At 42.2% G+C, this 17,220-nt stretch overlaps 1 protein-coding gene across 1 annotated transcript in view; it reads right to left on the bottom strand.

Moving 5' to 3' along the window:
• OTC (ornithine transcarbamylase) overlaps positions 1-14,565 on the bottom strand; it is a 36,049-nt gene extending 21,484 nt beyond the window's left edge. The window contains exons 1-4 of the mRNA XM_077807223.1: positions 14,489-14,565; positions 8,862-9,000; positions 8,177-8,258; positions 1,187-1,274 (exon numbers count right to left, since the gene is read on the bottom strand). Of these exons, the coding sequence (XP_077663349.1) occupies positions 1,187-1,274; positions 8,177-8,258; positions 8,862-9,000; positions 14,489-14,565 (386 nt within the window). The remainder of the gene's footprint in view (positions 1-1,186; positions 1,275-8,176; positions 8,259-8,861; positions 9,001-14,488) is intronic.
• Between the last annotated feature and the right edge of the window lie 2,655 nt (positions 14,566-17,220).

The following is a 17,220-nucleotide window of genomic DNA, read 5'->3' as shown; positions in this document are numbered from 1 at the left end:
GTCCCTAATGTCCCTGGAGTTACACCAGCGATGAATGTGGTCTGGTGAGTTTGGACGGCGTACCTGGATATAACAATAGCTGCTCTAGCAGCTTCATTTGAGGCAACATTCTTAGGTGTAGAAAGAAAGTCACTTTGGGAAAATGAGGTTGAATCCCATTGTAGCATTTGAATTCAAACAGAAGGGAGATGAAGTAGGACTGAACAAAGGAACAACCCAGAGATGGAACCTGAGACTGTACTGTGCCTCCCTGACAGCTTAGGCTGCCTCTCTCTGCAGCTCCCATCATTCAATGGGTGTTAGAAACCTACACGTATAGCTACCGAAGCAAGCCATTGGGTGGTGCTTTAAGTAAAACATGTTAACATGAATTACAATTAATGCATATTCTGGTGTCTTCAATATCCAGTCTGAAGAGACTGCAAGCCTGACTTTCTATCGTCACTGCTCCATATCCACTCTCCTTCAACTGATGAAGGTGGAAAAGGACACTCTAAAATGTCCAAAAGCTTGGTCTTTTTCTATGTTTTCCTTGGATTTCATTGCAGAGGGAAAAGCAATGCAGTATTGAGAAACCATCACTCCAGCTAACAACTGCAAAGAACACAGTCAGCAGGAGAGAGAAAACTACGACTTGCTGACTATGTTTCTTGAACTGAGCTTGACAAGCCTGAGGTTGTGTGTCTTTCGATGGAGCAGAAAGGACCTTTCGAAAGGTACTAACCTTGGAGCATCTGAGCCCTGACACATTAATCTTAAACTACAGAGGCGCTTCTTAGAAAGCAGCACAATACTCCAGATTGTATGAGTCATTAATAAAGGCTTAATGGGGAGCGAAGCAAAGTGACAGCATCTGCAAGAAATAGCCTCCCACTTCTGTGGTTTTAAAAGCTCTGGTCAACTTCCTGTAGAATGGGCTGGGTGGGGGGGAATCCAAGGGCTCAATTCACCCCCACTGGATGGAAAAAAATGCAAAAAGGTGACAAGTGAATTTTTTGCAAACTGCAAAAATGTGGAGAATTTTGGGTGCCTTTGAAATTTCATGGAAAATAATACTTAGGGAGTCTAAAATCATGCAAAAAGTTATTGGCAACCTGGTGTGTTTATTTCACAACATTTTCTCACCAATTTCAGCCAGATCTAGCACTTTCACATATGTAAAACAATCCCATGATATTTTACCAACCGTGCTGTATCTGTGAGACTCTCGTTAATGCCCAAATGTATATCCTGGGTTGTAAGGAAACAAGGATGTCCCCCAAGGAGAGCAAACCCTGCAAAGATTAAAAACAAAACACAATCTGAATGGTTACAATTTGAGATTTAAAAATAAATCCTAGAGAACAGGTATTTGCAACAACAACAGCAGTAAGGAAGGCACCCCCTTGTTTGGGACATTTAATGCCAGACTTCACAAAACAATGGTAAATACGCACTTGGGTGAAATCAATTCAAGTTCAGACAGTCCTCCAAAAGGCCTTTAGACACCACTTCAAACCTATGTTCAAGGCAAAATCCATGCACGTTCATGCATGGTAATATCACTGAATCCCCACATTAAGGGCTGGGTTATTCTTTTCTCACACTAATTTATAGCCACTGATCTGAGTGAAGGTACATATTTGTGTAAATCTAGTTTAAGGGAGATTAGGACCAGGCCCTATGGATGAAATTCACTCCTGTGCAGGCACAAGGCCTATGCACCATTTTAAGTGGGACTTAAGTAGAATCATAGAAGGTTAGGGTTGGAAGGGACCTCAGGAGGTCATCTAGTCCAACCCCCTGCTTGAAGCAGGACCAATCCCCAATTTTTGTCCCAAATCCCTAAATGGCCGCCTCAAGGATTGAACTCACAACCCTGGGTTTAGCAGGCCAATGCTCAAACCACTGAGCTCTCCCAAGTACCGGGGCTCTGCACTGATGTGAATTTTACCTTACGGGCCAGATCCTGGCCTCTGTTCTGCCTGCTTTTCACTGCTCCAGTGTGTGATAACAGCTGTCTTAAAGAGTTGATTGAGAATTATCCCAACATAAGGGGAAATAGCCCTATGCCACCTGCCTTCCCAGCCTCAGCGTAGAGGGCATGTTGGGCACAGTCTGGGTGGGGGAGGCCTGGCTGGAGTGTTGCCATGAGGGCTGTTGCACATGGGTATAATTTAGCACCACTCTGACAATGTTCTAAATGATATGCTTGAGGGAGCACAAGGCTGGTTTAAAGCCATATTTGTGCCCCAGCTGCTCAGATGCAGTGACTAGCTCTGGTGCAACTGAAGGTCTGGGCCTATGGGTTTAAACTGGGCTTAAGTGGCCTTGTGAGGCTCCCTCTGCACTGGGGTAAATTTCATCCACTAGAGCAGTGGTTCTCAAACTAGGGCTGCCACTTGTTCAGGGAAAGCCCCTGGCGGGCTGGGATGGTTTGTTTACCAGCCACGTTCACAGGTTCGGCCGATCGCGGCTCCCACTGGCCGCGGTTTGCTGCTCCAAGCCAATGGGGGCTGCAGAAAGGGCGGCCAGCACGTCCCTTGGCCTGTGCCACTTCCCACAGCCCCCATTGGCCTGGGGCAGTGAACCGCGGCCAGTGGGAGCCGCGATCAGCAGAACCTGCGGACGCGGCAAGTAAACAAACCGTCCCGGCCCTCCAGGGGCTTTCCCTGAATAAGTGGTGGCCCTAGTTTGAGAACCACTGCACTAGAGAACAGTTTTTCCCTGGCAGGAGAATGGACTGGGTGATCTAGCAGGTCTTCCCATCTCCCATTTTGATTATAGGAAGTAACCAAACAAACCCTAGTATCATCATAGCATCCCACAGGCAGGTCAGCATTGTCATGGTAATTTGCTATCCTCTGGAGCAGAAAACACATCTTCAGTAGTTTAAAGGGGAGCATGAATCAGTGTTCATGTCACGCTCCCGCTCAGTACCTGGGCTGGGCAGGGGAAGCTAAGGATCCAACCCAGTGGACCAAATTTGGTGATGAATCCTGGTCATGTGCCACCTGAGGCACATTGCACATACGCTAAGTAGGAGTAGTTTAAACACAGCATTTTCTGGAAATAAGCTGACGTTGTTTTTCATTTGGGGCGAAGAGAGGACCACATAAACTATAGGAGAGTTTAGAATCTTTTGTCTGGGAAGCTGTGATCCAAAAGGTGCTGGGCAACTGTAGCTTTGTTAAACCTCAAGGAAGTTTAAAATAGATCGGCTTTGTTCTCACCAGCAGATAGCACTGCAGGCATTTCCATTACTACAGCTTTTCACATGTGCTTTTGCAAGCATATTAAATATTAAAAGAATAACACCACAACTATTGTTCTTTACAAATGATTGATCTTGGGGTGAATATTAGTAGCTAAAATGAAACAACTATCGTGAGGACCCGAGCTCATGCTGGAAAGCAGAGACAGGTAATGAAGCCATGCACATACTTCTCACTGTGGCCAGTTTTAAAAAGGAAACAAAGAGGTGTGTGTAGGAGGCAAAGCATATGTCCATAGAGCAACGTGTGCCTTTTGTAAAATATACACTTCAGTGAGATTTCATGGCGCATAACTCAGAGCAGAACGTGTCCCTGTAGGTCCCACAAATCCCTCTCCTTAAAATCACTCAACATCTAGCAGTGTGGCTTACCCCTTAAAGGGCTGGAAGGCCATGGGCTACCCAACCCTGATTACTAAAGATGCAGCCCTTTATGGAATCAGGTAGTTTCCTATAAAGGGCAGCAGGTGGATGGAGTGAAGGGGAGAAAGTTCATGAAATGAGAAAGGTCCTTGTAGGAAAGTACTGGATTGATACCGGGGGTTTGGAAGGTACAGGCTAGAGCTGACAGAAGAATGAAGCCATGGCCAGAGGGCTGAACTCCAGTCAGAAAGATGGGGATTGACAGCTTTGGGTGGAGTAGACTGGGACAGAGGAAGAGTACTGTGTGTAGCAAAAGAACAAGGGTGAATACTGTATTGACTTTTGTGTTATGGTTATGGACTTTATCTGGGGGATTTTGAGGATTGCTTGAACCATTTCTGTGATTAAACCAGCCCTGGGTGGTTAACCAAAAGAGATATTAGGTGGTGTTCTTAAGGGGCCTGTGAAAGGGGGCTTACAGAGTAGCGTGCCTGCAAAGTGACCCCTACCTATGAGGGAGCACTCAGTAAAATGACCACCCGGTTACAGTCTCCTATAAAAAGTTATCTGGGGGCTTGTTACAAAATGAGATGTCAAGGCTGGACATCCATGGAGCACATTCCATGAAGTGTGGTGGAAGAGGTTTGAATACTCCTCAGCCTGGTGCAAATAGACTTCAAAAACAGTGGTTGTTTTTGTTGCCTTATATATAGAATTCACCTATGCAATCCATTTCTACTAAGATTATGAATAATTGGTGCAGAGAGTTGTGCACGCCTATCTTTGTGGAGTCATGGGCTGAGATCCTCACCCACACACCTCAACAGCTTGGTTCTATCATGGAGGCCCTGAGGAATAATCTCTCTGAGTGGCCAATTTCCTCATTGCTCTTCCACTTCTGCTGTAAGTTGGCTGGCACTGCCTGACAGAATTTGGCATGTAGTGTAGAAAATGCATTTTAAAGATTTAAAATTAAAAGCTCTACTTAGCGGCAATTAGGGCAGTGGTTCTCAACTGTGGTCCATCACTTGTTCAGGGAAAGGCTCTGGTGCGCCAGGCTGGTTTGTTTACCTGCCGCGTCCACAGATTCGGCCGATGGTGGCTCCCACTGGCCGCGGTTCGCCACTCCAGGCCAATGGGGGCTGTGGGAAGTGGCACAGGCTGAGGGATGTGGTGGCTGCCCTTCCCGCAGCCCCCATTGGCCTGGAGCGGTGAACCATGGCCAGTGGGAGCCACCATCGGCCGAACCTGCGGAAATGGCAGATAAACAAACCGGCCCGGTGTGCCAGGGGCTTTCCCTGAACAAGCGGTGGACCACAGTTGAGAACCACTGAATTAGAGGAACATTCAGCACTAATATTAGGCTGAAGTCTGAAACCTAATGAATATTTTTAAGGATAGCTTTGGAAGAGGATAGCAAGGTACCAAAGTAATCTGCCTTAGTAGTATAGCCAGTTCAGACCGTATCCACTACTGGGCACTCTAAATGCCAGGTAGTGTATTCCCGGATATGTTTCACTCATTCTTTAAGATGATGTAAAATGATGTAACTTTGTGTGAATATAAGTACATGGTGTGTTTATACCATTATGGACCTCACTTTTCTTTCACACTGGTGTGAATTGGGAGTAACTCCTTTGTAGTTGATAGTGATAGTCCACTATAGAGGAATCAGGCCCTGGGTCTCATGACAAGAAAGAATATATCTGAAGTTGCCCTCAACGTTGAGTATTAGTTGTGTGTCCCTCCCCTATTTCAAACTTGCAGCATATTGTCCATATTTCAGTGTCTGTAGAATGGCCGATTTACTACCAGTCAGTTCACTGATATTTAAGTGCAGTTACAATTGGAGAGGCAAGACATGACTGAGAGGCGGCATGATTTATGCCAGATATAATGGAAACATAGAATGGCATTCACCTTTATACCATGACAGAGAGGAAGCTTTATTTTACAGCCAATATATAACCATGTGGAATGCACTTTTTTCAACATACAGGGACTATGTGTATGTGTACATAGAATGAGTATGGGACTGTAACTGCAAACAGATGACCTTTCCCACTGTAATAGGAAGTGATAGTAATAAATTTGGTAGGTTCTGAAAAAACGGGTTTATTTTACAAACACTGAAAGTTATTGACGATTCTTAATTTACACTAATAGTTTTAATGTTAATAAGATGCTAAAATAATACATGTACTAGAAATCTTGAGTGTATCAAATTAACATCAAGATTGTATTTGTTCAAAAGAACACCATTTCTCCATTACATTTCAAATCCTATCAGAATAATGAATTAGAAATAATACACGTTGGAAGAACTATAAATGTAAAATATGCTCTCATATAGCATTGCAAATTAACATGTATTTATTTTTTTAAGAACTGAGTTCTTTACAGATATGAGAATGGCAGGATCTCTCTCTCTCTCTTTTTCTTTTTTTTAACATTTCCACAATGTTAACACACTCTTAGATATTGCACTGTGCAATAGTGAAATACAGTCATTTCCAGCTCAATTGTCCACCAGCTTAATGGAGTGTTGTAATGTTTGCTTACGCAAATTCACGAGGACAGATTATCAAAGCCTTGGCCCACACGTGACCTTTTTCAAGACCTCAGGGTGATTTGTGCCTGAGAAATGCCATTAGAGATAATGTGTGCCTCTGAAGTCTTGCAAATAACCAGTGTAGGCCTCACTTATGCTTTAGAAAATTGGTAGGAAATGAATTTATTTCACAACAAAGCAGTGTGAGGCATTTGTTCTGATTGCAGAGGAAGCTGCCATTTCATCTTAAATAGCAGCTGGGATGTACAGAATTACCATGGAGGTGGAGGGAGGGGGAATACATGAATCTGCTGTGGAAGTCAGATCTTAGAAGCAAAGGGCAACATGATGTCTGTATCTGTCCTAGACAGAGGAGGGGGTGCAGGGAACAGTCTGACACATGCCTGGTGCACAAGTGCAGGAAACTGACACTAGGTGGCTCTATGAGATCTGATGTATAAGGGGGAAGGCTGACCTTAAAGGGAGTTGTCGGTACATTGGTCTGGGGTTAAAATTAGGGTGACCAATAGGGACAGTCCCGATATTTGGGGCTTTTTCTTATATAGGCGCCTATTACCCCTCACCCCCTGTCCCGATTTTTCATACTTGCTGTCTGGTCACCCTAGTTGAAACCCCTCTGAAGCTATGCTGATCGTGATTTGGAAGAAGGAGTAGAGAGGGGCATGGAGTCAGCAGGAAGACACAGGACCTCCATGCAGACACCTGTGGTGCCTCAAATTGCTTAAGATTCATATGTATATTGGGGGAATCTTCAGACTTGAGAGCAGAATAGTCTGCTCCTTCCTCCCCTTCTTCCTATGTTCTCTCTTCCTTCTTACAGAGAAATCTGGATGAACCTCAGTGAGAGAGGCCTTACAAAGTTACCTGTCCCTTACATGGGACAATTCTCCTTGAGGGAGGTTGGGCCCAGTACAGTTTACTTCAGGGTAAATGTGGAAGCAAAGATTTCCTCACCTGGTGGGTATAAATGTCTCCATAAAGAGAACACCAAACCTAAATAATTTCTTGGATGCAACGTTAGAATAGTTAGGTCTGTGCAAAAACATTATGGGCCCAATCCTGCAAACACGTAAGCATCTGCTAAGAACATGAGTAGTTATGTATGTGTTTATTCTTTTAGCATCCATGTCTACAGTGCCTAGTATTATTAGGCCAGTATCCCTGTTCCTCCATCCCATCAAGTTTTATTTCTCTAGAGGTAGTCATGGGGTTTTTCTTTTTTCTCTAATTTAAATCAAGATGTTGCTATGATTCTCAGTCTAAACCCATACTCTGAGGGCTTGTCTACATGAAGCCTGAGGGTGCAGCAAACCAGTGTGTGAATGGACAGTGCACTAGCTTTCTAGTTGTAGGGATCTTGCTGCCACTCACTAAAAATTCCATATCATGCTCTGGCATACCACTGTGTCAAACAACAGTATGTCAAAGCACACTACGGAACTTATAGTGCACAGTAGCAGGGTCTACATGGTGACTTAACACATAACAGGCTTGTGTTCACATCCTGGCTTACCGCACACTAAATTTCCATGTAGACAAGCCTTGAGACTGACAACAGTTATGCATAATAAATTAGAAAGATGTTAGTTATGACAGCCTGTGCAGGATTAAATTGGTTTTATTTCTAAAATGAGTGCAGGGAAAGCGTACAGCTAGCTAATATGGCATGAAGCTTACATCATGAAAACCTTCTGCTTCCTGTTGTTTTATTTCAGTTCTGACTTGTTTAGAGTTGACCCTGGGAGATTTTAGTGACCAAAGAGATGTTCCTGTAGTATTAATGAGGCATAACGGAACACGACACTGCTCACACTGTCCAGTAAACTACCATTCTCCTCAGACTTGAGTTTCATCCTTGCTGCTCGCCAACCTCAGATGTCTTCTAAGTAGAAACTGCTAACTACATGATTAAGTAATGGTTTCATGATATGGACAAATGTACTCTGCAGAGAAAGTATTTATTATAACATGGTTTTGTCTAGATTTACCTGTTTCTGTGGATAATCTTGTTCGGGTACTTCTTTTCTCAAAAATCATGGCTAAAGATTTTCCTTGCAACAGAGGCAAATACTGAAAAACAAGAATGGAAGGGGATTTGGAAAATTGTTCACTCATTGTCCATTATCTAATATTTTCTTCACAGTTTAATCGCTGCAGGAAACTAATAATAAAAGCAGTAATTGTATCCGTTCTAATCCCCTGCCCCGCCAAAGCAGTCACTAGCATTGGGAAGAGTTTGGGAGAAACAGAAAGTTCTAGGGGCAAAAAGCATCTACATTTTTTTGTTTTGTTATTTTAAACAAATGAGAGAGATCTCTGACTCTTATCTTGCTCCCACAATACATGCAGAATAATGCTCCTATTCCTGAAAACCTTTACTTCTGCATGTAGCCCAACTGAAAATCACTGGGAATATCCAATAACAGGGAATTAGATAAGGGGTACACACCTTTGAACAGCATAAATCCCCTACTTCATCCAAAGAACAACACTTTGCCTTTTACGGGCTGGCCCTTCATTTGATGTAAACAATTTACACTAATTAAGAGTTGAAGTGGTTGTTTAGGACAAGCCAGTTTAGTTGTTGATTCACATGATCTCGTATGACAATCTTGATTTGGTGAGCTGAGTGACTGAACAAGCAAAGTGGATTTTAATTGAAATTTTACATACCTCTCCCTTGTCCTTTATTCTTTGTTTCAAATCTGATGCCGTCCATAGCAAATACTTTATTTCTTCTGCTGTGTAATTTTGCAGAGTTAGGAGGTCACGACCTTTCAGATTAACATTAGTTTGAGTTGCTTGCCCAGACCTACACCAAAAACAGGCTGTTTGTCATTGGGTATTAATTTGTTGCGCATGCTAAAGCTAATGTACAACCAGCTAAATCTCTTTCACTACCATCATTTGATGCAGTGGGATAACCTTCATGGAATGTGATAATTAGTTTGCGACTTTTCATCTCACACAGCCAAAACACTGCGTTGTTCGCTATATTAATCACCATTGTAACCATCTCTCTCATTATCATCAATGAAACTGATTTTGTTTCTTACAACTTCTAATATTTGTATCTGGGTTATATAATCAAATAAATCCAAATGTAGAAAACCACTCAGGGACTGGTTAAACACTTAAGGCTGCATTATAGCTTGTTTTGAACAGAGGTGCAAAGAATTGGGGCAAGATGGCTCCTTGTGCTCTTTTTCCCAATCCCAACTTTGGGATGCTGGCCCAGGACTGCTCATATGGATATAAATAATGTTTGATTTGTGAACCACATGCACAAATTTTCAAATTCGTTTCCAGAAACTGATATTGCCAATAAGAGAAACCAGCAGCTCATTGCTCAATAATATTTGATGAAGGGAGTAGGTTTGAGGGCTCATTCCAGAACCAGATGAAATGGAATGTTTGTAGTCTCCCACAGAAGTGACACTGCAAAGTTCATATTATCTTACATGGCACATGACTTGATCAAACAGCAGAGTAAAGCCAATATTTCTATAACCTTAAACCGAATAATGGAGACTGATAGGTAATTTAACCCTTTCTCTGCTAAACAGGGACTGATTATATCTGCAACCCTCTTTATTATAACACAACTTGCACTTCACTAGTACTAAAGCTTAGAAGGTCCTAAGCCAAGTATGTCTTTCTCATTAATTGCAGTGACTTTAATTAGATCAGAGTCAAAACACCAAGAAGAATAAAATAATAAATGAATGGAGTTAGTGGGGTTTTATTTGCAAATACTTCCAACTCCAGTCCATTCCTGAGTTCAGCCTCAAGCCAATGCTCAGTTGAAACTGCTTCCAGCTGACAGGTCTCTGAGGCCAGGAATTGCAGACAAAAAAATCCCCAGGAGTGCTACTAGCAGTTGAGCTGAATGGGAGCACCAGTGCCATATGAAGCTCTCGAGGCTTCTGCTGTCTTTACCATCATGTCAAACTAGTGGGACTCTTTTTCTACGATCCTCCTGGCGTAGGCAAGACATGGAACTCTGCACACACAAGGTTCCAGACCTTACAGTTGTGGTACCACACACAGTCACGGCAGTTCTTAAACCTTCATGTGCAAATACGACAGATCTCACAGTCCGTCACATGTTCAACCCAAGAAGCAGTAGTTCTCCCTATAACTGAAAATATCCATTCTAAACACTGTTTTATTACTGACCCCTTTAAAAATGTTTGCTCCACCAGGTAAATTCTGTCCTCAACTCTTTTGGTGCAGGTGGCTTCTTTACAATGGAAATGATGCAGTAGCTGCACAAGCAGGGGCAGGATGTGGGGCAGTTGTCTTGCGTGGCATAAAGCCCAGCCGATCAGGATTCACTGTATGCTCTCATGCAGAGGGGTGGTGGGCTGCAGGGAGGTGCTGGGTCACCACTGGATCCACCGCTAAGTTAACCTGGTTCCTATCCCCAGGGGCAAGGAAAACTATCCCCAAAGTGGCTATTCTAGCCATTAAAGATATATGCTGCAACCTTGCTCCCACTGAAGTCAATTGCAGAACACCCATGGATGTCAGTGGGTGGAAGATCTAGCACAAAAAGAGATTCCGCCAACGTTGGCACAGGAATGTCAATTGAAAACTTTCCTATTTAAAATGATTCAGAAGATTCAAAAAGATTTCTACCTGGTCAGAAGTGGTTAGTACTGTGCACTAGCATCTGGGCCTGATCCTGCATTCATTCTGCACATTCACATACAACATCAGGGAGTTTTGCATATGAAATAACTACAGCATCAGACTGGATTGTTTCCCCCCCCGCCCCCCTCCCAAAGTGACATCTGTTTCAGGGGATATGTATAGCATAGAGACAAGGAATAAGAGTAGCCTTATGACCGTATTTACCAAAGGGAAAAATGGGACACTATGTGGGGCTAGCCCGAGCGCCCCCCAACCTCCATGGGTCTGGCCTGAGCATTCACCCGAGTGCCCTGCTCCCCGCACACGGGGATGGCTCAAGCACCCATTCACGCACAGGGCTGGCGTCACTGCTTGCGAGCCCTGTCTGCCCCCTCTGCGCAAGGCTGGGGCTGGCATGGCTGCTCGCTCGAGCCCTACCTCCCCCTATATGGGGCCGGCATCGCTGCTCATCCCCTCACATATTCATCTGCACCCTGCTTTTTGGACAAAAGGGGGCATTTGTCCCATTTGCTCTTGCCAACTTACAGGGCTTAAAAAAGGGACCGTCCCAGCCAAAACAGGACGTATGGGCACCCTAGAGTAGCCCACGTTGTTTTTTAAATCTGGCACTGATAGGTTATTATAGGATGGAATTTTCACAAGCATTGGTATAACTGTGCGAAAGCCATGGTAAAATACCCACTGACTTCCATGGGAGCAGAGTAAGGCCAACCTGGAGCACTTTTGGAAACCTCACCCATAATTATTTTACATTTGCTTAGTAACAAACATCTATTAGTTGTATTTTAGTAGCTCTGAGCCAGGTTTACAAAGACAGGCACCTAAAGACGTGTAGTAGAGCTGGTTGAAAATTTTCTGACAGAACTTTTCCTCCAGAAAATGCTGCTTTGTGGAAACATTCTGTGGGAAGGTGGTACGTCCATTGAAACTTTCCATAGAAACCAGCCTGCTTAGTTTCCTGCTAGCCCAGGATCCCCAGCCTGCTGGGCAGCTGCCACCTGGAGCTTCCTAACTCTGCAAGCAGACAGCCCTCTGAGGAGTCAGGCAACACAAAGTGGCAGCTACCCTTGGAGTCAGGCAGCGAGGATCAAGCTGAAGGCTCCCATTTCTGGTTTTCTCAGAAAGGAATTTTTCAGAATTTTCCTCTCCAGAATATTTTTGATTTTTTTGACTTTGCCCTGACTTGGAACAATTTTTTTTCTTCAAAACATGGAAATTTTCCACTGGGAGGGAAATTCCATTTTCCTGCCAGCTCTAGTAGTAGTTACTCATCTAGTGCAATATACAAAAGCACCTAACTCTCACGGTTAGGAGATTTTGTAAATCCCACTAGATGCCTAGCCATATATCTAGACCCCTAAATCCCTTTGGAAATCTGGCTTTGAAGTTCACAATGTTTGTTAACCCAACAAACTAGTAGATCCTAATTTTTAAATCTATGTGTTCTGTTGTTCTTGGCAAGATATTTCTGAAGGGATAGGTCCTGTGGGCTATTGAGATCTATTTATACCTTTGTCTAGCAAAACTTAAAAATAAAATACTATAAAAATAAAGCAATAAAATAAAATTGCAAATTGAATAACTAAGAAAACAACTAAAAATCACACAAAGCACTCAGTTGCAAAGCACCTTGCAATCAATACAGGTATGGTATAACCAGCAAAATCCTTTATTTGCATATATGTTCAAGTGCTCTACCTGATTTTACAAGATACACACTGACATATATTTGGACACTGAAGAGCAGATTTGACTTTGAGCCTTCATATGTATTGGGCAGTTCTCACAATCTCATGAAAAATAAAATAGCAAGGCAGACTAAATAACAGCTTAAATGTGATTCTGCTTCTAACTTTTATGGATATATACTGTAAGGAAACTTTGTTTCTTGTTTCCCTTTTTTTAGATTAGGGCAGGGTGAGCAGGTCACTGAATTGATTGGAACATAAAGAGATGGCATGGGTTTTTGTTTGTTTGTTTGCTCTTTTCTGAATGGCTCTGGGGAGCCAATGGAAATATTCAAATATTTGACTCCCAGGTTTTTAGCAGATAAATCTGAAGCCTAATGTTAAATGTCACCAGAATTTGGGGCCCATGCATGAGTTCTACTTCTATCGCTCTGCAACCTCTTGCTCCTCAGTCACTCCACTCTCCCTCACTGAGTTGTCTCTAACATTTTATTGTTTCCAGCCCTAAAAAAATTTCAGCCAAATTCTGCATGACCCAAACTGATCTTCAAGATTTATTAGCTATGGTCCTCAGCAATGTGTAGTGTTCCTTTCAGGGCTGCCAGTGTCTTTTCAAATGAGGCATAACTGACCAAATAAATACTAGTGGCAGTTGGTATACAGGGAAGCAAAATCAATGTGAAAAATCATAAGCCAAATAGGTTTTTTCTTTTTGAATGAGAGAGGCAATTTCCTTAAATCATTATCATAACTGGTTGACTTCCTGGAGCTCTAAACCATCATTTGGTTAGCTGGCATTGATCAGAGCTTATGGTGATATCTTAAGTTAGTAAGGGTTGTGTTAACATAGTCTCCCTTATAATCCGATTTAGAGGGTAGTTATGGTAAAAAAGTGAGTCTGTAAAAATAGCATAGAGAGCCCAATTAAGTTATGTGGCCACATTTGAGAAAGCGGAGCCACTGTAGTTATTTCCCCATAATGACTTCCATATCAAGTTTGCTAACCAAAGCAAGATTTTGCTAGTCACCAACAATGCAAATGCAAAGCTGGACTATTATAGGGCATCCTTCACATGCGGGGATGAATAAATCAGAGAGTTCAGAAAACATTTTCAAACTGGTCCAAAGGAGAAAGAAGACAAGTGAAAATGACTTTTATAGTTTAATAGGATCTGTGCGTATGTAACCCTTGCATACAGTTTTTGAACACTTAAAACTTGTTATATCCTGTTCCCATTGGAGTCAATGTCAAAACACCTACAGATCTCAGTGATGCAGATTCAAGCCCTAAATCTCTAATTTTAACTTGTTCTTCAAGTTGTGACAAGGATTGAAAATGGTGTAATTAAATATTGTCATAGATGTATTTTTCAGAGGCCCACATGAGATGCGCAATCTACACTGTTGAAACAATTACATCCAAGTGCTGCTCTCAGATCTCCATGCTTAGTCTTGACCCTGGTATTATGCTCTTCCTGCATGCATGGATTATATGGAGAGAGAGCAGAACACTAGAGCTGAAATTCACCGTGAAGCTGTGAAAGGAGAATTTTCCCCTTCAATATTTGATCAAAATACTTGTCTGTAGAAATTACAGTCCCTTACATTATATTCAGATATGTGATTGGGCGTTTATGATACGTGATGATGCTACCTCCAGCACTCAAAGATTAATTGAATTTAAGAAAAAACAAATATTTCAGTGTGTGCTGCTAACCATTTGCAAAGAATGGAACATGATTCCAGAAGGACTGAAAAGTGAAAGGATAAAAACCCTCCCGTCTCATGTGCAATTACAGTCTGCTGCCTGAAAACAAAGAGCAAAACAGCTCTAAGAACGCTGAAGGAGGCCTTTAGCTGAGACACTGATCTCTCTACAGAACTCATTACTTTAGTTTCCAGGTTTATGATTCAAAATGTTGCTACCTGAAGGAGAAATCTAAATGATACACTTACCGAAAATGTTGCACCAGTTGCTTGCTGCTCTTTCTTAAAGTTGCAGCACTGAGCAGGTTCCGCAAATTAAAGAGCATTTTCTTTTAGAATGAAAGTTGCCTTAGTCCGGGGAGCAAAGTCAACTAATCTGAAGTTCTATGAAGCAGAGAATGCCTTATGCTTCTGGGAGAGAGCAAAGGTAGTATCATGATGAGGCAACCTTATCTTGTATTTTCCTAGTTGTGAAATTTCAACAAGCTGAGAGCTGAGGTTGAATCTCCCCTTATTCAGATTTTACAGCTAGATGTTTCTCACAAGGTCAGTTGCACAACTCATTGTGCGTTTGCATGAGGGAGCATTACATTATGGCAGTATCAATATTATTTCGTAACAATGCCATGCTGTTAGGTATTTGTACATGAGAGTAAGATGGTGGATACAGACTAAGAAGAATGTGGAGCAGCAAAATTTATTTTTAAGTGTTCTAAAATAGTTTGCCTTTTAGGAGTAAACTTTCAAATTGTGCCACGGTGCTCTACATGTAAGATTCCCAATGAGGGTAAAGAGCTTAATAATTTTGTTTGCCTCTGGAAATTTACCCCTTCATCTTAAGCTGCTTACAATATTTGACAGGTTTCAGAGTAACAGCCGTGTTAGTCTGTATTTGCAAAAAGAAAAGGAGTACTTGTGGCACCTTAGAGACTAACAAATTTATTTGAGCATAAGCTTTCGTGAGCTACAGCTCACTTCATCGGATGCATACTGTGGAAATTTATTTGAGCATAAGCTTTCGTGAGCTATAGCTCACTTCATTGGATGCATACTGTGGAAAATTTCAGTATGTTCAAATAAATTTGTTAGTCTCTAAGGTGCCACAAGTACTCCTTTTCTTTTTACAATATTTGGTTAGGGTGACCATATTTCCTAAAGGGAAAATGGGACACTGCATGGGCTAGTCCAAAGCGCCCCCCTCCCTGCCTGCAGGGCTGGCCCAAGCCGCTTGCTACCTTCCCTCCCCATCGCGAGGCTGGGGCGTGATCACTGCTCACTTGAGCCCTTCCTGCACCCTGCTTGAGCCCTGCATCCCCCACCCCGCACATTACTCCGCACCGTACTATTCTGGCAAAAGTGGGCATTTGTTCTGTTTGCTCTTGCCAACTGATCAAGTTGGCAAAAGCACATCGGACAAATGCCCACTTTTGCCAAAAAAGTCGGGATGGCTGGGACAGGACTTAAAAATGGACTGTCCTGGCCAAAAACAGGACATTTGGTTACCCTATACTTGGTAAATTATGGTACTGAAAAATATGCTCCTTTGATCGCATTTTTTTATCCGCTACATTCTGAATCTCATCTAGAAGCTTCATATATTCTTGGTAACTTTGGTTTTATGCTACCTCAACTGAAAATAATGGGAGTTTTCCCACTGAATTGAGAAGAAGAATTGATCCTCATTTCTTTGTTTTTTAATCTTGTTCCAGTTTTCTGTTTTTCATGATTACATTTGTTTAATGTTTTGTGATGATCCCATAAACTAGTCCAAACCTTTCCAAAGCTTCCTAATTAATCAACAAGCAAAATGTTGTCTTTTTGTTTAATGGCCGATATGTTTCTTTGTGTACAGTGTTGTTCTAGCCTTGTTGGTCCCAGGATATTAGAGAAACAAGGTGAGTGAAGTAAATCTTTTATTGGATCAACTTCTGTTGGAGGGCAAAATGCTGAAGAAGAGCTCTGTGTAGCTCCAAAGCTCGTTCTTCACCAACAGAAGTTGGGCCAATAAAAGATATTACCTCACCCGCTTTGTCTCTCACTGTTTCTTTGATATTCTCTATGGAGAAGGCAAGGGGACATGCCATGTGCCCAACCTAGTTGGGGCAATGCTCTATATTTTGTTAAAGTGTTTTTGCAAGGAAATCTGTTTTATTTTTTGCCCTCTCATAGTGAAGTATTGCTGACAGCAGAGAAAATAATTTAATTAAAGAGGCAGAATGGTCCAGTGGTTAGGGGGTTAGGCTGGGATTTGAGAGACCTACTGGATTCAATTGCCTACTCTGCTACAGATCTCCTGTGTGACCTTCACAACTCAATTTGGGGCCAGATGTTCAAAGTACCTACGCTGATTAGGTGCTTAACTTCCATTGAAATAAAATGAGAGTTAGATACCTAACCTTCTTAAGGATTTTTAAAAATCCTGTTAGACACTTCTCTCTGTCATTAGGCACCTAAATACCTTTGGAAATCTGGCCATTAATTTCTCAGTTCCTCATCTAGGAAATGTGGATAATAATACTTCCCTACCTCATAGGGGTGTTGTGAGGCTAAATAAAGACATTAATGATTATGAAGTACTCAGATACTACAGTGATGGAGGCTGGGGGGCAGGGTGTCTCAGTACCATAGACAGAAGGAAAATTAAGGCTTGTCGACATACAGTCATTTGTTCCCTCAACATTTGGCAGCAGTATTTTAAAACTATAGAATATAATGTGAACTGGCAATAAAAGGGCCCAGTCCAATGTCCACTGAAATCAATGGAAGGACTACAACTTCACCAGTTACAAGCTCAGTAGTGACAAGAGTATTTCAGCTTGTCCTTGAATACAAATGTAGCAGCCTTAGATGCAATCAGGTAATGTGTAATAATAATAATTAATAATATAATAAAGTATAAAAATATTTGTTTCCTCCTCTGTCACTGGGCTTCCTCTTTGACTACTGTATTCGTTTAAAAATACTGAGATGAAAGCAGAATC

This window comes from Eretmochelys imbricata, chromosome 1 (genome assembly GCF_965152235.1).
Source record: "Eretmochelys imbricata isolate rEreImb1 chromosome 1, rEreImb1.hap1, whole genome shotgun sequence".
NCBI lineage: Eukaryota > Metazoa > Chordata > Testudines > Cheloniidae > Eretmochelys > Eretmochelys imbricata.
Note: the sequence above shows the minus strand (reverse complement) of the source record. Positions and strands in the feature narration are given on the sequence as shown.